The sequence below is a fragment of the Pseudophryne corroboree genome, chromosome 2, assembly GCF_028390025.1.
Source record: "Pseudophryne corroboree isolate aPseCor3 chromosome 2, aPseCor3.hap2, whole genome shotgun sequence".
Lineage (NCBI taxonomy): Eukaryota > Metazoa > Chordata > Amphibia > Anura > Myobatrachidae > Pseudophryne > Pseudophryne corroboree.
Window position 1 is genome coordinate 971,580,346 of NC_086445.1, and position 19,366 is coordinate 971,599,711.

Consider the following 19,366-nt stretch of genomic DNA (forward strand, 5'->3'; position numbering starts at 1 on the left):
TGCTCAATTTGGCACAACATGCCAAACAGGGCTAAGCTGTTTTTCATGGGTAGCGAGTGGGTGGAGTCTACGGCTTGCAAAACCGTGCCATACATGGTGGGATATAGCAAAGATGTATGTGGACACATCTGTAGTGTACATCTGTAAATGTAAGGGGTTGTCATGACAATTGTTGAACTTTCCTACCTGATTAGTAAGATATAAATTGTTTTGGAAGGAATATAAAGGGTCCAAATCAATAACAGTGACCACGTTTTGTTTTAATTCCCTGGACAGTTTTCACACTCACACTGGGGTATATTTACAACAATTCGTATTTGTGCCGATTTGGAGGGAGATTCATCACGAATGACATCGAATGTGCTATTGTGCAACTTTTTTAATTTATTACGCCTCATTTACTAAGCTGCCGTATTTTACATTTTCGTATTTTCCGATGTCGATGTCATTCATATTTTTTGGCAGTGTTTTACGGGAGTGAACAGTAAAACACTGCCGACATTACAGCAATGAAACTCGTCCGGATCTGTGAGATCCGTGCAGGGTTTCATTGTGCATCTTTTAAAAAAAATTAAATAGTTTAAATTCGGAAAAAAAATGCGTGGGGTCCCCCCTCCTAAGCAAAACCAGCCTCTGGCTCTTTGAGCCGGTCCTGGTTGAAAAAATATGGGGAAAAAAATGTCAGGGGTTCCCCCATATTTCAACAACCAGCACCGGGCTCTGCGCCTGGTCCTGGTTCCAAAAATACGGGGGACAAAAAGCGTAGGGGTCCCCCATATTTTTTGCACCAGGACCAGGTGCAGAGCCCGGTGCTGGTTGATCAAATATGGGGGAACCCCTGTCAATTTTTCCCCATATTTTTTCAACCAGGACCGCCTCAAAGAGCCCGAGGCTGGTTTAGCTTAGGAGGGGAGACCCCACGCAATTTTTTTCACGATTTTACAGTAAACAGACCCTTTCCTATAGATAAACATGCACAGATCTCACTGATCCGTGCATGATTATCCAAACTCGCCTGGAAAAAGCAGGTCTATTTTTTTGCTGCTTTTTTAACAAATCGCAAAAAAATACACCCGCAGTTGAGCACTCAGAGACTAACACCCAAATACGAATGAATAGTGGATGCCCGTATTGTATGAAATAACAGCCGCGTTTGACCGATGGTCTATTCATTCTTATTTCTGAACTTTGCTAATCAAACCATTACGAATAGTCCAAATACTGCCGAGATTGGTGCTTAGTGAATTCCAGGATTGGGACTTAGAAAAAAACAAAACACAAATCGGACAAACTCGAATTCTTAGTAAATTTTGGCCACTGTGTCTTACACTAAAGTACATAAGTGCCCCGACTATAGTGATGTGTTTACATTCTTTATTATGTTGTAAAATTTTATTATTTAAATATTTTTTAGATTTATTTTATGTACAGATGGGTCCATGTTTATCTTGGGCTTTAATAGGATTAATTGAGCCAGGTCAGTCAGACTTAATCCCCTGCTGTAATAAATGAATCCCCTGATGTATTGTTCTCTGTATTGTATTCCATCTGAGAACAAGAGATTAAGGCTTTATGTTAATAAATCATGGTGTGCCTAGGCACAGCAAAGATGTCAAGATAAATGTGGACCATCTGTACTAATCACTAAATTAATAATTTTTTCCTGTGATGCATCATTGATGTATTATTAAAATATAGTGCTAAATGAAGATGGAATAATCAAAAGTGGTGAAGTAGAAAGCAAACATCCTTGTCATAGTGGATTTTGGATGATGGGGCATAACCATGAGTCACAGGGACATGAGCACACATCATGGGATGCAGAAAATGTATGAAAAGGAACGTTCCCCAGAATGCTGTGCAATGGCATTCTAGAGCACATGCGCCAGGGATCAAAGTGCAAGGAGGAGAACTAAGTTCCCTTGGAGTACCGTTTGGCTGATCTCTGCAAGTGCAGAGTTCAGCTGCAGCAGGAGGGACTGGTCACTAGTCCCCGCTGACACACGCTCCACTGCCCCCTGCCTGGTAGGGTGTGGGTATATGCCCATGGGATTGGGTGCTGGGTGGGTAACCCCCTGGTGGGATGTAGTGCCAGTGGGGATGGGTGAAGTGCAGCAGCGGCTCCTACCTTGGAGGAGGATGGCTGCTACTGGCAATGATGCAGGATCTCTGCCACCTTGTCACCGCTGCCGCCTGGGTCACGGCACCTGTACTATGTACAGTTCACAGATGCCAAGACCTGGCACATGTGCAGCAGCATCAAGGGTACTGCGCATGCGCAAAACCAAGGCTTCTATCGACCACATCGGCTGCAGTCCACAGAAGCCGGCTATGACTGATGAGGCATAGGAAGCCAGCTCTCTGCCTATCTCAGCCCGGTCTGGCAGTCCTGGAGGGAGGAAACACGTCTCAATGGGACTGCCTGTAGTGTCTCTGACTGGGAAGCAGGACTTCCAATAGGAAGTCACTGCCAGTCACAGTGAAGCCAGTGCAGTCTTACGGACAGCATCTGGCTTCACTGACAGTGAGCTGGGTGGGGGATTTTACTTGTGTGTGTATGGGTGGGGGGGCTGCAGCCCATAGGTATAAACTGCCACTGGTGAGCGGTAAAATACAGGCATATTGAGGCACACTCCTTAGCCACAGAAATATCTGGCTGGGGGGGTGCAATCGCTAACAGAGGAGGCAGAGGAGACATCAGTAGCATCCTTGCACCCGCTGCAGCCCTACACACATCAGTGTGTGCTGGGCTGTGAAGAGGTGCTGCAGGCTGACAGGTAAGAAGGGGAGAGGCTCATGGAACTGGTGATTAGTGTTGGCAGAGTGTACTGGGCTAGCTGGTGCAGTGACGTCAGTCCACACACTAGAAGACTTAAACAGTAATGCAGGTTTATTTAGTGAACACAGGTGACTCAGATGTAACACTGATAGCGGTAATCAGGAGCCCATATATCACACAAGGTAACAGCATTAGGTAGCGTAACTTATCAGGAGATGTCAGTGGTGGTGAAGCATGGAGGACTGCACAGCCGTGCAGTCTGACTCCCACTGTAGAGAAGATGATGCATGCACTGGAACACTGTGAGTCTCTGTAGCTGAGATCTGCTCCCAGTCTCAGCTCTGCACACTTGCACACCAGGACTCTGTCTCAAGTCTCTGTGTATCACACTCTCCTCACTCTCTCCCTGAGATGGAGGAACAGGAACTACATCATATAACTCCGCCTCCGAGTGACTCCTGGCACTAGAGGCCTAACACTAGGGTATGCTCCCATAGACTAATACACAGAAGGAGACAGGTACAGAGTGCACCATATCCTAACAATTAGTACCTGTTTCCCCTCCCTCACTGTGCCACTGCAAATGTAACATATTCATAGTTTCATGATTTATTTCTTTTTAAAAGCATTCCACATAAATTCCACATACAGTAGCATGCCTACTGTGTATCATCAGCTTCTTTTACAGCATTGTCCTTCTGACCTATACAGTACATTGTACTGAAATTTCCAGTGACATACATGTAATAACTGCATTGTAAACACGCAAGTGATTTATTGCCCTTATAATGCAGTTATTATATTGTCTTGAATGACAGCATAACAACATATTGGGGGGGAATTCAAATGTTTGAAAAGTCAGTTGGGTGTCTGTTTTTTCCTATCTAATAGACAGGAAAGAACAGACACCCAACCGGCTTTTCAAACCTTTGAATTCCCCCCATAAACTTTAAAATAATTGTACTTAATTAAAGATTCATTTAAACTGTGACAGTGTAAATATATGTGAATAAATGCATTAATGCATCTTAATCAAAGCCTTAAAACCCTTGTGGTAGAACACAATATTCTTTGATCATGGCTACTAGATAATGATATTCCTAAAATATTTCCTTTTTTATTTTTTATTTTTTTGTAGGATTTCTTGGCAGACAAGAAAATATTAAACTTTGAAAATTACATTTTACTTTCAAATTGGTAAATACATTTTTCATGAAATGCCTGATAGTGTTAGGCAAGAGTAAATTTGAGTAGGAATCCCATTTAGCAGTTCAGAGTCTTCCTTCACGTCATTTGGTTCTAACCTTTGTTTGCATCTCTATTCTTTTTCAGGTCGATTTGCAATGTTAACAAACAATAATCTCCAGATTATCAACATAAGTAAGAGAGATGAAGGCATTTACAGATGCGAGGGGCGAGTGGAGGTCAGGGGTGAAATTGATTTCCGAGATATATTGGTCATTGTTAATGGTAAGCAATTAACCTTTTCCCTGTGCAAAAGTCTTCATAAATATCCCTCATAATCTTATATGATAGTTTGCCATCATTTCATTGCAATTTTATAATTATTGTCTGTGGGGCTCATGTGTGGCTCATGATGAGTTGGATGGCATTTGCGAGATTAAGGGCCTAATTCAGCATGGTTCGCTATTCGGTGCTTCCCCGACAGGTAGAAAAAACAAAGAGAATAACAAATGCATCACAGATCGCTATCCACTCGCAGTTGCATACGCAATTCCCAGAACATCGAAGAATCTTTGCTGTCTGAGAAAATGTGAGTAGGTCTGAGGCTGCCACTTATCTGCGACTGACAGCCTGGAAGTGGTTTGAACTGACGTCGGAGACCCTCCCCAAAAACGCCTGGGTTTGTGTTTTTCTGACACACCCACAAAATGGCCGGTTTCCGCCCAGAAACGCTGGCTTCCTGTCAGTCGTACAGCAGCTACATTGCAATTACGATCTGTAAACAATTTCTGTTGCTATTACCCTTCACGGATGTGCAATGTGAACGCTATGCATGCGCACTCGTTTGATAATCTCTCAGTTTGTGATTTCTCTGAATAACGATCCATGCTGAATTAGGCCGTAAATCACAAGTGCAAACGTTGCAATTTGTTTGTCTTGCAAGATGGTTGTATGTGCAAGATGTGCCCAGCTCAGAGAGTAAGCTGAGGAGCCTGATCTACTCCTGTACAGAACAGTAGTATATGCACCTGGTCAGCAGGTATGACTCTGCAATGATATTAGTCAATAAATAGACTACTCGCAGTTCATACAAAATAGTGAACACAACAGTTTTATTACTAACTAATAATGTAAAATTCACCATGTCAAGGGATATTAGTCCAAGACACAAATAGAAATCAAAGATTTTTTTATAAATGTAAGGGATAAGGGGGTGCGATACTTAAATGGTGACAGTGGCATTGGTGAGTTGAGGAAAGTATAGTGTCACAATGAAGACCAGTGGACATTAATGGGTGGGGTCCAGGGTTATGCCACTGGGGATCTACTATCACCAAGGGGGTGGGTGGTAATTGCACAGGGAATCTATTGCCACTGGGGGATTTATTGGCACTGGATGAGTGAGGAATAATACTGTATTGCAACAGTGGGGTCCTACTCTATGATCAATATGCCGGCGCACGGGATCCCGGCACCCAGCATAACGGCGCTGGGATCCCGACCGCTGGTATGCCGGCAGTGGGGCGATCGCGAAAGAGCCCCTTGCGGGCACGGTGGCGCACTACGCACACCACGCTATTTATTCTCCCTCCAGGGGTGTCATGGACACCTCAAGAGAGAAAATAGTTGTTGGTATGCCGGCTGTCGGGACTCCGGCGCCGGTATGCTGACAGCCGGCAAATCAAGCGCCACCCATTATTTTCCACTTAAATATTGAAATATAAGTTTTAAAAAGATGTTCCTAAATTAAATAGGAAATAAAATCGACAACTGTTGATGTCCTTTTTGGGTAAAATAAAACTGACCATTCAATGGTTAGAAGATCAACTGCAAATATGCAAATAAATTGCAGCTGGCATGTTAATATAGTATTAGCCAGAGCCGGATTAAGGAAGGGGGGGGGGCCCAAGGGGGTAAATATCCCGGGCCCCCATTCCAAAAGGGCACCCCGCCACGCCACAGATCGGATATCTCTTACTATCAGATCTGTTGTGCAGCGCTCACAAGTCCCGTCCCTACTCACTAGCAGAAGCCGGGGCCGGCTAAGCGGCTGCATCCCAGCACAGACAGGACAGAAAAGCGACGGCTCAGCTGTCCTATAATGTATGAAGACGCAGCCTGCCACTTAGTTATTGGCTGGGCGCGCAGGCTGCAGGGAAGAAGGAGGGATCCCTTTCCTAGAAGCGATGTGGAGCGTGTGGCCATGATCTGTCTGGAGGCTATTGTATTACCAGCAACCCCCTAAAAAAGTAAGGCTGGCTGTATTTATATACTGTATATGTATGTATATTAAATATATATATATATACACACACACACACACACACACACACACACACATATATATAAATATATATACTTATAAATACATATATATGTGTGTATATATAATATATTTCTATAGTATATACGCACAGTGTATATATATATATATATATATATATATATTTATATATATATAGATAGATAGATAGATAGATAGATAGATAGATATAGATAGATATCATATATCTAGAAAATCCCTGCGGTTGGGATACCGGCGTTAACATAATTACGCTGGCATCTGGACAATTAAAATGCCGACAGGGCCCCCTCTTTTAAGTATCCTGGGCCCCCCAAAGCCTTAATCCAGCTCAGGTTTTAACATAGATTGGATGGATTCAGACTCATCATTTTGCATTGTGTACCAATGGCTGAGTATGGGCAAATGACCAGCTTCTAAATAATAGGCATGTGTGCCACTTTCTTGTCAGCGCTGGATACATTTTGCATGCACACATCTTTACTGTACTTTGACTGTATTTGTACAACCCCTCAAAGCCCAGTCCTGCCCCCATAGCCCAAGGAATTGTAAGCACTAATTGCTTCTCAGTCGGTATGACTATTGATGCTTGAGAATGTTTGGTTTATATGCAAAATTCAAATAAAATCAATAACAGTGCGCGTCCACCTCTACGTGGACCCCTGTATGCCTTAGTATTATCTCTGCATGTGTACATTGATCACCACACTTCACAGTTGTAATAAAATGAAAGCTGCATTTATCAAAAGCTGAGAATCATTTCCATTCTGCAGCATCCAGCATTTTAGACAGTCCTTTAGTGTAACAGTACATTAATATTTCCTCTTCAGCACCACCATTCCCCTTCTCAACCACTGGGCCTAATTCAGGGGGTTATTCAGACCCGATCGTACGCTGCAGTTTTTTGCAGCCATGCGATCGGGTCTGAACAGCGCATGCATGCTGGCCGCAATGTGCAGGCGCGTCGCTGGCCGCCGACGGCCATCGCTGAGCATCGACTAAAACAATGAAGAAAGCGTTTGCAGCAGCGAACGCAAGAAGATTGACAGAGAGAGGCCGCCCGGGGGTGTCAACTCACCGTTTTCTGGGAGTGTCGAGGAAAACGCAGGTGTGCCCGGCCGTTTCCGGGGAGGGATCCTGACGTCAGCTCCAGCAAGGATCATCACAGTGGCTGAGTAAGTATTGAGCAGTGCAGAGACTGCACAAACTTGTTGTTTGTGCAGCTCTCTGCACAAGCAAACGCACTACTGCAAAGGCATTACCCCCTCCCCTGTAGGCGGCGATTACCTGGTCGCAGCAGTGCAAAAAATAGCCTGCGTGCGACCAGGTCTATATTAGGCCCTCAGACCTGATCGTAGCAGCAAATTTGTTAGCAGATGGGCAAAACCATGGCCCTCATTCCGAGTTGTTCGCTCGGTAAATTTTTTCGCATCGCAGCAATTTTCCGCTTAGTGCGCATGGGCAATGTCCGCAGTGCGACTGCGCCAAGTAAGTTTGCTATGCAGTTAGGAATTTTACTCACGGTTTTTTCTTCGTTCTGGTGATCGTAATGTGATTGACAGGAAGTGGGTGTTTCTGGGCGGAAACAGGCCGTTTTATGGGAGTGTGTGAAAAAACGCTACCGTTTCTGGGAAAAACGCGGGAGTGGCTGGAGAAACGGAGGAGTGTGTTTGTGACGTCAAACCAGGAACGACAAGCACTGAACTGATCACAGATGCCGAGTAAGTTTGAAGCTACTCAGAAACTGCTAAGAGGTGTGTAATCGCAATATTGAGAATCTTTCGTTCGCAATTTTAAGAAGCTAAGATTCACTCCCAGTAGGCGGCGGCTTAGCGTGAGTAAATCTGCTAAAAGTAGCTTGTGAGCGAACAACTCGGAATGAGGGCCCATGTGCACTGCAGGTGGGGCAGATGTAACATGTACAGAGAGAGTTAGATTTGGGTCGGGTGTATTCAAACTGAAATCTAAATTGCAGTGTAAAAATAAAGTAGCCTGTATATACCCTGCACAGAAACAATATAACCCACCCAAATCTAACTCTCTCTGCACATGTTATATCTGCCCCCCCTGCAGTGTACATGGTTTTTCCCAACTGCTAACAAATTTGCTGCTACGATCAGGTTTGAATTAGGCCCATTGTTGAATTCTCCTTTTCTGCGTTCTGTTTTTTTTTTTTTACAGGTGAATGGAGGAGCGGTGGGTTTTGTCAGATAAGTCAATGGTGTCTAGGGAGAGAGTCAGGGGGTGATTCAGACCTGATCACACATGTTACATCTGCCCCACCTGCACTGCACATGGTTTTGCCCATTAAAGAAAAATGTTGCTGCTGCGATCTGGTCTGAATTAGGCCCCAGGTTTGAATGACTGCTCTCACGATCTCTAAAGTGAGTGTGATCATGCATCACATTGCTCTCTAGGATAATGCTTGCTATTGCATGCATACCTCCCAACTTCTTGAAAGCAGAAAGCGGGCCCTTGGCGCGCCAGAAAAGGGGGCGTGGCCTATGTGAAAGGGGACGAGGTCTTATGGCAGATCTGTGATCGCCAGTCACGCTCCCTTTCACCGTCACTGAGGGCGCATGCCCAGGACAGAGGTGCAGCAGCAGTGCATGCATCCCAGAGCTCTGTTGGAAGAGCAGCGGTCACATTTGGATCCCATTGTTAACCACGTAGGTCCTGCTGTACATGCAGATGCCACTTAAGGGCTTGGAGCCCGGAGGCAGGCGCATCCATTGCCTTTTGGAGTTACTCCCCTGTTGGAGGGTAAAGGAGTAATGCAGATGGAAGCAGTTTTCTAAACATGATCTTGCTTTTGTCTTACGTACATACGTACATACGTACATACAACCACGCCATACGTACAACCACTGTTCACAGCGCATTATTGCCTACTTTGTAAAGCAGGGGTTGGGAACCTTTTTTCTACTAAGGGCCATTCGGATATTTCTAAAATCCTTCGGGGGGGCCATACAAAAATCATCAACTTAAAAATGACCCTGTCCCCTAGTAGCTATGCCCCTTAGAGGTACTGAGTGTGTGCATGCCAAAAAATTGGTGTGGCCCATTAAAATGGGATGTGATACACATATGCCCCCAATAGTGCAGTGCCAGATACACATATGTTCCCACAGTGCCAGTTATACAAATGCCCCCACAGTGCCAGATATACAAATGCCTCCACTGTGCCAGATACACAAATACCCCCACAGTGCCAGATACACTAATGTTCCCCCAGTGCCAGATGCACAAAGGCCCCCACAGTGCCAGATACACAAATGCCCCCACAGTGCCAGATACACAAATGCTCCTACAGTGCCAGATACACAAATACCCACAGTCCCAGATACAAAAATACCCACAGTGCCAGATACACAAATGCCCCCACAGTACCAGATACACAAATGCCCACAGTGCCAGATACACAAATGCCCACACAGTGCCAGATACACAAATGCCCCTCCACCCCACTGTGCTGCTAACCGCTGCTGCTCCATCCGGCTGCTGCTCCATCCGGCGGTGGCATGTTTCAGCTGTCAGGGGGTCAAGGCAGGGAGGAGAGCGCGGCTATGTCGGGCGGCGGCGTGTAGGATATCAAACCAGCCTCCGGTTTGTGAGCCAATCAGAGCTTGCGGACCAGCAGCGGCGGCTCCTGATAGGCTGCTGGTCCGCGAGATCTAAGTGACTCACAAACCGGCGTCTGATTTGAGATCCTACCTGCCGCTGCCGCCGGACACATAGCTGTGCTCTCCTCCCTGCGCTGACACACAAGCGGGTGGGCCGGAACAAACGGCTTTGTGGGCCTTATACGGCCCGCGGGTCGGAGGTTCCCCACCCCTGTTGTAAAGCATTGTAACTACAGCTTTCTCACAGCAAATACTGAGATTGCAGGATGGACATTATTCATTGGAAAATTCTTGTTTTTTTTATTTGCATTCCACTTGTATTGCAGTCTGATATTAAAGATTGTGCATTGGGAGGGGTGAGGAAGATATAGAAATAGACAAAGGCGCTTGTAGTTTCTGCATTTCTGATTAGAAGTAATTTTGCTAGAGTTTCACTCACACATGGATGCACCAGTCATGCCTCACTGCTCTCTATGGTTGTTTTTAGCTGATAATGTATATTAACAAATTACTGAACACTGGCGCACTGTTTAGAAATATTTGTGCTGTGTCTGGTGACTTTCATGTTATGAATATAGTGATTGTGTATATGATACAGTTGTCTTATTTTTTCCATTCAGGCAATGTATTTTTTCGGCAAATTGATAAATAAAAAAATATAAAAAAACATCAGCTGTTTTGCTCAGTGATGGCTTGTTTTTTTGTGTATCTTTCTCTCTCTCTCTCTCTCTGTCTAAGGTACCCATTCCAAATAAGTTCCCCCCACCTCCACCCCAACCCACTTCTATCCTCTCTCTAGCTCTCATTTCTCTCTCTTCGTCCTGAGTTTCTCTCTTCTCCCCTGGTATCTGTCTTCTCGTCACAGGTCTCTATCTTTCTCTCTTTCTCTCACTCACTCTATCTACTAACTGCTGGTGTATATGTCTTTTATCCCTTCTCTCATGGTCTTTCTCTTCTCTCCCTGGGTCTCTCCCCTCTTTCCTTGGGTCTTTGTCTTCTCCCTGGGTCTTACCATCAGCCTAGCTGTAGGACAGAGGAGTGGGGTGTTGACATGAGGCAGCACCGCTTTGGCTATGATGCATGTCTGTGAGATGGTGTACTGTAGTTATATGCCTGAAGGGAGCTGGGGCTGAGGGAAGAAGAATGTCAGGGCAGTCATAGTGAGTACCTTCCACTTTATGATGCACCCAACACTGCCTCACATTCTCTCCCTTCTCCCTTTCTCTTTTGTGTAAACGGTCTCATTACCTTTAAGTGTCTTCCATTTGCCCTCTCTCATTACTTCTCAATATCCTCCATTTGCCCTCTCTCAATGTTCACCATTTCCACTCTCACATTATTGGCCATATTCAATTAGCAGTGATAACGGACTTTTCACGTGAAAAGTCCGGTTTTCGGGTGAAAAACCGGACTTTTCACGTGAAATGCAATTACAGCCTATTCAATTATCCTGGAAAATTTATCGGTGATCATGTTTTCACTAATTTCACTTCACCTTCTCTGAAGCAGGTGAAAAGTTGGGAAAAGTCACTATTTTAAGGTAAAAATGTTTGGATATGGTACAGAACTCCTGGGACACCCCCCTTTATGACTAATTAGGCACGTTGAAGTTTTTAATTATTTTTAATTGGCCAATAATGACATGTCATTTTTGGGGTGAAAAAGTAAAAAGTGCTGGAAATTGGGGTTCAAGGTATAGGACAGGTATATTGGGGTGCTTTATGAGTGGGACAGGTGTTTTTTAGGCTTGCAGATGGGAGTAATCGGTCTGTTTCCACTTTTTTTAAAAGTTCCCTAAAATGACCCAAATATATACTTATACCCATTTTCATGTACCCCACATTTAGTGAGAGCATTTATTTTGCTCAAAAAAACTTGCTTTCTATAATTTTTTTGCATTTAAAAAAAAAATGCATATAACCGCCATTTCACACAATTTAAGTCCCCAAAAACTCTCTAATGTGATCTCTAACACACTTCTCTTCTGTTTTCCTATGTTAGTTTAGCATTTTTTGGGGTACAGGCTGATTTCCCCATTTTCACCTGCACTTTTCACTGCAAGAATTTTCACGTGAAACCCAGTCGGAATTGAATAGGTCGAAAAATGGAGCGTTTTCGCTGCAATTTTCGGCCGATTGCCGCGAAAAATTTTCGGGCGAAAAATTGCCGCAAATTTGCGAAAAATTGAAAAACGGAGCGTTTTCGCGGCAATTTTCGGCCGATTGCCGCGAAAAATTTTCGGGCGAAAAATTGCCGCGAATTTGCGGATAATTGAATACCCTAGTATGTCTCATTGTCCTCCGTTTATCTTGTCATATTATCTCAGAGATATGTAGCAAACATTCTAAAGCTAAAAAGTGGAGAAGTTGCCCATAGCAACCGATCAGTTTCTGTAATTTTAAAGAAAGTGTTTGATAAATGTTACTGAATCACCTAATCCATTGCTTTAGGCACCTTCTCCACTTTTTCTCTTTAGCAGAATGGATACATTTTCCCACAGTCCTCCATTTTCCCATTCACATTACCACAGAACTCTGTTTCCCTGCTCACATGACCGCTAACAGTTCTCTGTTTCTTCCCTCACTCTGTGATCCATAGATTTACGTGCCTGATTCCATATTCTAATGACCTGCTGATCATGGAATCCCAACGTGCCAAAACCGACCATGATTTGGTGGCAATCGGTGAACCAGGGGAAATTCAACATGTTGGATTTCTGTGATCACCCATCCCTGCATCTGCAGAATAGGGAATTGCACCAATTTCTGCATGATATGTCGGCCCCGTAAATCTCCCTGTCCTCTGTCTCCCCTTTAACATAATTTATCATTATCCTGTTTCCCCTCTCACATTGCCATTTCCTGTCCTGTTTCCGCTATTACATTACCTCTTGCTCCTCCTGCTTTCTCCCTTGCAGATGCTGGAAAAATGATAGTTACTGTAGGAGCTGATTTATTGCTTTGGTCAACTGCTCCAATTTTTGCAGGATGGATAGATTTTGCCCTCAGTCTGTTATTTTTCCACTGACATTACCTGTTACCGTCCCCTGTTCCCCTCATCACATTACCTATCACTACCCTCTGTTTCCCCATCATGTTACCTATCAATGTTCTTTGTTTCCCCCTCACATTACCTCTCACTGTCCTCTGTTTCCCCCTCACATTACCTCTCACTCTCCTCTGTTCCCCCATCACATTACTTCTCACTGAACTCTGTTTCCCTCATAACATTACCTCTCACTGTCCTCTGTTTCCCCCTCATGTTACATCTCACTGCCCTCTGTTTCCCCCTCACATTACCTCTCACTGCCTTCTGTTTCCCCCTCACATTACCTCTCACTCTCCTCTGTTCCCCCATCACATTACTTCTCACTGAACTCTGTTTCCCTCATAACATTACCTCTCACTGCCCTCTGTTTCCCCCTCACATTACCTCTCACTCTCCTCTGTTTCCCCCTCACATTACACGTCACTGTCCTCTGTTTTCCCCTCACATTACATCTCACTGTCCTATATTTCCCTCACATTGCCTCTCACTATCATCTGTTTCCATCATCACATTACCTCTCACTATCCTTTTTTCTGCAGCGGGGTACACTGTGTTCCACAGGGAAAACATTGGGGTGTAGAGATGGATCTTGATCCAGAGGCACCAACAGGCTAAAGCTTTAGACTGTCCTAGGATGCATTGTGGGGCCTCCTCTAATTAACCCCGCCTCCAGGCACTGTGAGCTCAGTTTTAGAGTTGGAGACTGCATAAGCAGGTCACTTAACAGGGGGGCTGTGCAGGCAGCCCCGAAAAAGCTATTTAGAAGACTTCAAGGTCTGCTGCCCTTCATATGTCAGTGTGACATACTGTGCTGCAGCTCCATCACCTCTCCAGCGGCGTCGCATACTCCCGCTGGCTCTTTTCCCGGGTACTTGCGTCAGAAACACTCCGGTTCCCAGGCACACCACCGAAGACGCACTCCTGGATTGCGTGGCTGCTGCTAAGGGAGGAGGTAAGAGGGTTCACCCGGGTGGGACCCACCAATAAATCGTGTTCTGGGCGCGGTCTCTGGATCGTGATGCTGGCGTGGACACTGTGGCCGTACAGGTGCCCCACTTTATCCACCAGAGCAGGGGAGCACAGGTCGGGTAATACATTATCTATGTTTAATAAGGCTCCATAGTACCAGGTGGTGAGGACCAGCATAGAGGATAAGATGCTTGACCTGTAGCCCCTCCCCCAGCTCCGGGCGCCATCACTGCTGGTGGGTGCTATCTTCTCACAGTAGCTGTGACTGGTCTCGGGGACTGCAGGGCATGGTCTGCTCTGTAAATCCGCCTGATTTATCAGCGCTGTGATTCTACAGACACTTAAGTATTCTACATGTCATTTTAAGACAGCGTTAGTTAAGAACAAGTTTACCTCTACCAGAATGTATTGTATGAGTATTCTGATTTATACATCCGGTTTCAGATTTCCCATTGTTTTACATATATATATATATATCTAGTCCAGTGCAGTTTTATTGTCTGACTAAATTAATTATCTGCATTGTCACTGTTACTGTGTGTGCCTGTATCTGCCATGTGGATTTCACTTTCAGTGTATCCCAGCTTTATCTATCACTGTATTCTGTACCCTAGGACTAGATACATCAGGGTCTCATATATAGTAGAGATGAGCGCCTGAAATTTTTCGGGTTTTGTGTTTTGGTTTTGGGTTCGGTTCCGCGGCCGTGTTTTGGGTTCGAACGCGTTTTGGCAAAACCTCACCGAATTTTTTTTGTCGGATTCGGGTGTGTTTTGGATTCGGGTGTTTTTTTCAAAAAACACTAAAAAACAGCTTAAATCATAGAATTTGGGGGTCATTTTGATCCCAAAGTATTATTAACCTCAAAAACCATAATTTACACTCATTTTCAGTCTATTCTGAATACCTCACACCTCACAATATTATTTTTAGTCCTAAAATTTGCACCGAGGTCGCTGTGTGAGTAAGATAAGCGACCCTAGTGGCCGACACAAACACCGGGCCCATCTAGGAGTGGCACTGCAGTGTCACGCAGGATGTCCCTTCCAAAAAACCCTCCCCAAACAGCACATGACGCAAAGAAAAAAAGAGGCGCAATGAGGTAGCTGTGTGAGTAAGATTAGCGACCCTAGTGGCCGACACAAACACCGGGCCCATCTAGGAGTGGCACTGCAGTGTCACGCAGGATGGCCCTTCCAAAAAACCCTCCCCAAACAGCACATGACGCAAAGAAAAAAAGAGGCGCAATGAGGTAGCTGTGTGAGTAAGATTAGCGACCCTAGTGGCCGACACAAACACCGGGCCCATCTAGGAGTGGCACTGCAGTGTCACGCAGGATGTCCCTTCCAAAAAACCCTCCCCAAACAGCACATGACGCAAAGAAAAAAAGAGGCGCAATGAGGTAGCTGTGTGAGTAAGATTAGCGACCCTAGTGGCCGACACAAACACCGGGCCCATCTAGGAGTGGCACTGCAGTGTCACGCAGGATGTCCCTTCCAAAAAACCCTCCCCAAACAGCACATGACGCAAAGAAAAAAAGAGGCGCAATGAGGTAGCTGACTGTGTGAGTAAGATTAGCGACCCTAGTGGCCGACACAAACACCGGGCCCATCTAGGAGTGGCACTGCAGTGTCACGCAGGATGTCCCTTCCAAAAAAAACCTCCCCAATCAGCACATGATGCAAAGAAAAAGAAAAGAAAAAAGAGGTGCAAGATGGAATTGTCCTTGGGCCCTCCCACCCACCCTTATGTTGTATAAACAAAACAGGACATGCACACTTTAACCAACCCATCATTTCAGTGACAGGGTCTGCCACACGACTGTGACTGATATGACGGGTTGGTTTGGACCCCCCCCCCAAAAAAGAAGCAATTAATCTCTCCTTGCACAAACTGGCTCTACAGAGGCAAGATGTCCACCTCATCTTCACCCTCCGATATATCACCGTGTACATCCCCCTCCTCACAGATTATCAATTCGTCCCCACTGGAATCCACCATCTCAGCTCCCTGTGTACTTTGTGGAGGCAATTGCTGCTGGTCAATGTCTCCGCGGAGGAATTGATTATAATTCATTTTAATGAACATCATCTTCTCCACATTTTCTGGATGTAACCTCGTACGCCGATTGCTGACAAGGTGAGCGGCGGCACTAAACACTCTTTCGGAGTACACACTTGTGGGAGGGCAACTTAGGTAGAATAAAGCCAGTTTGTGCAAGGGCCTCCAAATTGCCTCTTTTTCCTGCCAGTATAAGTACGGACTGTGTGACGTGCCTACTTGGATGCGGTCACTCATATAGTCCTCCACCATTCTATCAATGTTGAGAGAATCATATGCAGTGACAGTAGACGACATGTCCGTAATCGTTGTCAGGTCCTTCAGTCCGGACCAGATGTCAGCATCAGCAGTCGCTCCAGACTGCCCTGCATCACCGCCAGCGGGTGGGCTCGGAATTCTGAGCCTTTTCCTCGCACCCCCAGTTGCGGGAGAATGTGAAGGAGGAGATGTTGACAGGTCGCGTTCCGCTTGACTTGACAATTTTGTCACCAGCAGGTCTTTCAACCCCAGCAGACCTGTGTCTGCCGGAAAGAGAGATCCAAGGTAGGCTTTAAATCTAGGATCGAGCACGGTGGCCAAAATGTAGTGCTCTGATTTCAACAGATTGACCACCCGTGAATCCTTGTTAAGCGAATTAAGGGCTGCATCCACAAGTCCCACATGCCTAGCGGAATCGCTCCCTTTTAGCTCCTTCTTCAATGCCTCCAGCTTCTTCTGCAAAAGCCTGATGAGGGGAATGACCTGACTCAGGCTGGCAGTGTCTGAACTGACTTCACGTGTGGCAAGTTCAAAGGGCATCAGAACCTTGCACAACGTTGAAATCATTCTCCACTGCACTTGAGACAGGTGCATTCCACCTACTATATCGTGCTCAATTGTATAGGCTTGAATGGCCTTTTGCTGCTCCTCCAACCTCTGAAGCATATAGAGGGTTGAATTCCACCTCGTTACCACTTCTTGCTTCAGATGATGGCAGGGCAGGTTCAGTAGTTTTTGGTGGTGCTCCAGTCTTCTGTACGTGGTGCCTGTACGCCGAAAGTGTCCCGCAATTTTTCTGGCCACCGACAGCATCTCTTGCACGCCCCTGTCGTTTTTTAAAAAATTCTGCACCACCAAATTCAAGGTATGTGCAAAACATGGGACGTGCTGGAATTTGCCCATATTTAATGCACACACAATATTGCTGGCGTTGTCCGATGCCACAAATCCACAGGAGAGTCCAATTGGGGTAAGCCATTCCGCGATGATCTTCCTCAGTTGCCGTAAGAGGTTTTCAGCTGTGTGCGTATTCTGGAAAGCGGTGATACAAAGCGTAGCCTGCCTAGGAAAGAGTTGGCGTTTGCGAGATGCTGCTACTGGTGCCGCCGCTGCTGTTCTTGCGGCGGGAGTCCATACATCTACCCAGTGGGCTGTCACAGTCATATAGTCCTGACCCTGCCCTGCTCCACTTGTCCACATGTCCGTGGTTAAGTGGACATTGGGTACAACTGCATTTTTTAGGACACTGGTGAGTCTTTTTCTGACGTCCGTGTACATTCTCGGTATCGCCTGCCTAGAGAAGTGGAACCTAGATGGTATTTGGTAACGGGGGCACACTGCCTCAATAAATTGTCTAGTTCCCTGTGAACTAACGGCGGATACCGGACGCACGTCTAACACCAACATAGTTGTCAAGGACTCAGTTATCCGCTTTGCAGTAGGATGACTGCTGTGATATTTCATCTTCCTCGCAAAGGACTGTTGAACAGTCAATTGCTTACTGGAAGTAGTACAAGTGGGCTTACGACTTCCCCTCTGGGATGACCATCGACTCCCAGCGGCAACAACAGCAGCGCCAGCAGCAGTAGGCGTTACACGCAAGGATGCATCGGAGGAATCCCAGGCAGGAGAGGACTCGTCAGAATTGCCAGTGACATGGCCTGCAGGACTATTGGCATTCCTGGGGAAGGAGGAAATTGACACTGAGGGAGTTGGTGGGGTGGTTTGCGTGAGCTTGGTTACAAGAGGAAGGGATTTACTGGTCAGTGGACTGCTTCCGCTGTCACCCAAAGTTTTTGAACTTGTCACTGACTTATTATGAATGCGCTGCAGGTGACGTATAAGGGAGGATGTTCCGAGGTGGTTAACGTCCTTACCCCTACTTATTACAGCTTGACAAAGGGAACACACGGCTTGACACCTGTTGTCCGCATTTCTGGTGAAATACCTCCACACCGAAGAGCTGATTTTTTTGGTATTTTCACCTGGCATGTCAACGGCCATATTCCTCCCACGGACAACAGGTGTCTCCCCGGGTGCCTGACTTAAACAAACCACCTCACCATCAGAATCCTCCTGGTCAATTTCCTCCCCAGCGCCAGCAACACCCATATCCTCCTCATCCTGGTGTACTTCAACACTGACATCTTCAATCTGACTATCAGGAACTGGACTGCGGGTGCTCCTTCCAGCACTTGCAGGGGGCGTGCAAATGGTGGAAGGCGCATGCTCTTCACGTCCAGTGTTGGGAAGGTCAGGCATCGCAACCGACACAATTGGACTCTCCTTGTGGATTTGGGATTTCGAAGAATGCACAGTTCTTTGCTGTGCTGCTTTTGCCAGCTTGAGTCTTTTCATTTTTCTAGCGAGAGGCTGAGTGCTTCCATCCTCATGTGAAGCTGAACCACTAGCCATGAACATAGGCCAGGGCCTCAGCCGTTCCTTGCCACTCCGTGTGGTAAATGGCATATTGGCAAGTTTACGCTTCTCCTCCGACAATTTTATTTTAGGTTTTGGAGTCCTTTTTTTACTGATATTTGGTGTTTTGGATTTGACATGCTCTGTACTATGACATTGGGCATCGGCCTTGGCAGACGACGTTGCTGGCATTTCATCGTCTCGGCCATGACTAGTGGCAGCAGCTTCAGCACGAGGTGGAAGTGGATCTTGATCTTTCCCTAATTTTGGAACCTCAACATTTTTGTTCTCCATATTTTAATAGGCACAACTAAAAGGCACCTCAGGTAAACAATGGAGATGGATGGATTGGATACTAGTATACAATTATGGACGGGCTGCCGAGTGCCGACACAGAGGTAGCCACAGCCGTGAACTACCGCACTGTACTGTGTCTGCTGCTAATATATAGACTGGTTGATAAAGAGATAGTATACTCGTAACTAGTATGTATGTATAAAGAAAGAAAAAAAAACCACGGTTAGGTGGTATATACAATTATGGACGGGCTGCCGAGTGCCGACACAGAGGTAGCCACAGCCGTGAACTACCGCACTGTACTGTGTCTGCTGCTAATATATAGACTGGTTGATAAAGAGATAGTATACTCGTAACTAGTATGTATGTATAAAGAAAGAAAAAAACACCACGGTTAGGTGGTATATACAATTATGGACGGGCTGC

General features: G+C 45.7%; 1 protein-coding gene across 5 annotated transcripts in view; it reads left to right on the top strand.

Moving 5' to 3' along the window:
- NCAM2 (neural cell adhesion molecule 2) overlaps positions 1–19,366 on the top strand; it is a 483,276-nt gene that overhangs the window by 197,565 nt on the left and 266,345 nt on the right. For all 5 annotated transcript variants that reach the window (XM_063956367.1, XM_063956366.1, XM_063956368.1 and 2 more), the window contains one exon: positions 4,112–4,249. In XM_063956367.1, the coding sequence (XP_063812437.1) occupies positions 4,112–4,249 (138 nt within the window). The remainder of the gene's footprint in view (positions 1–4,111; positions 4,250–19,366) is intronic.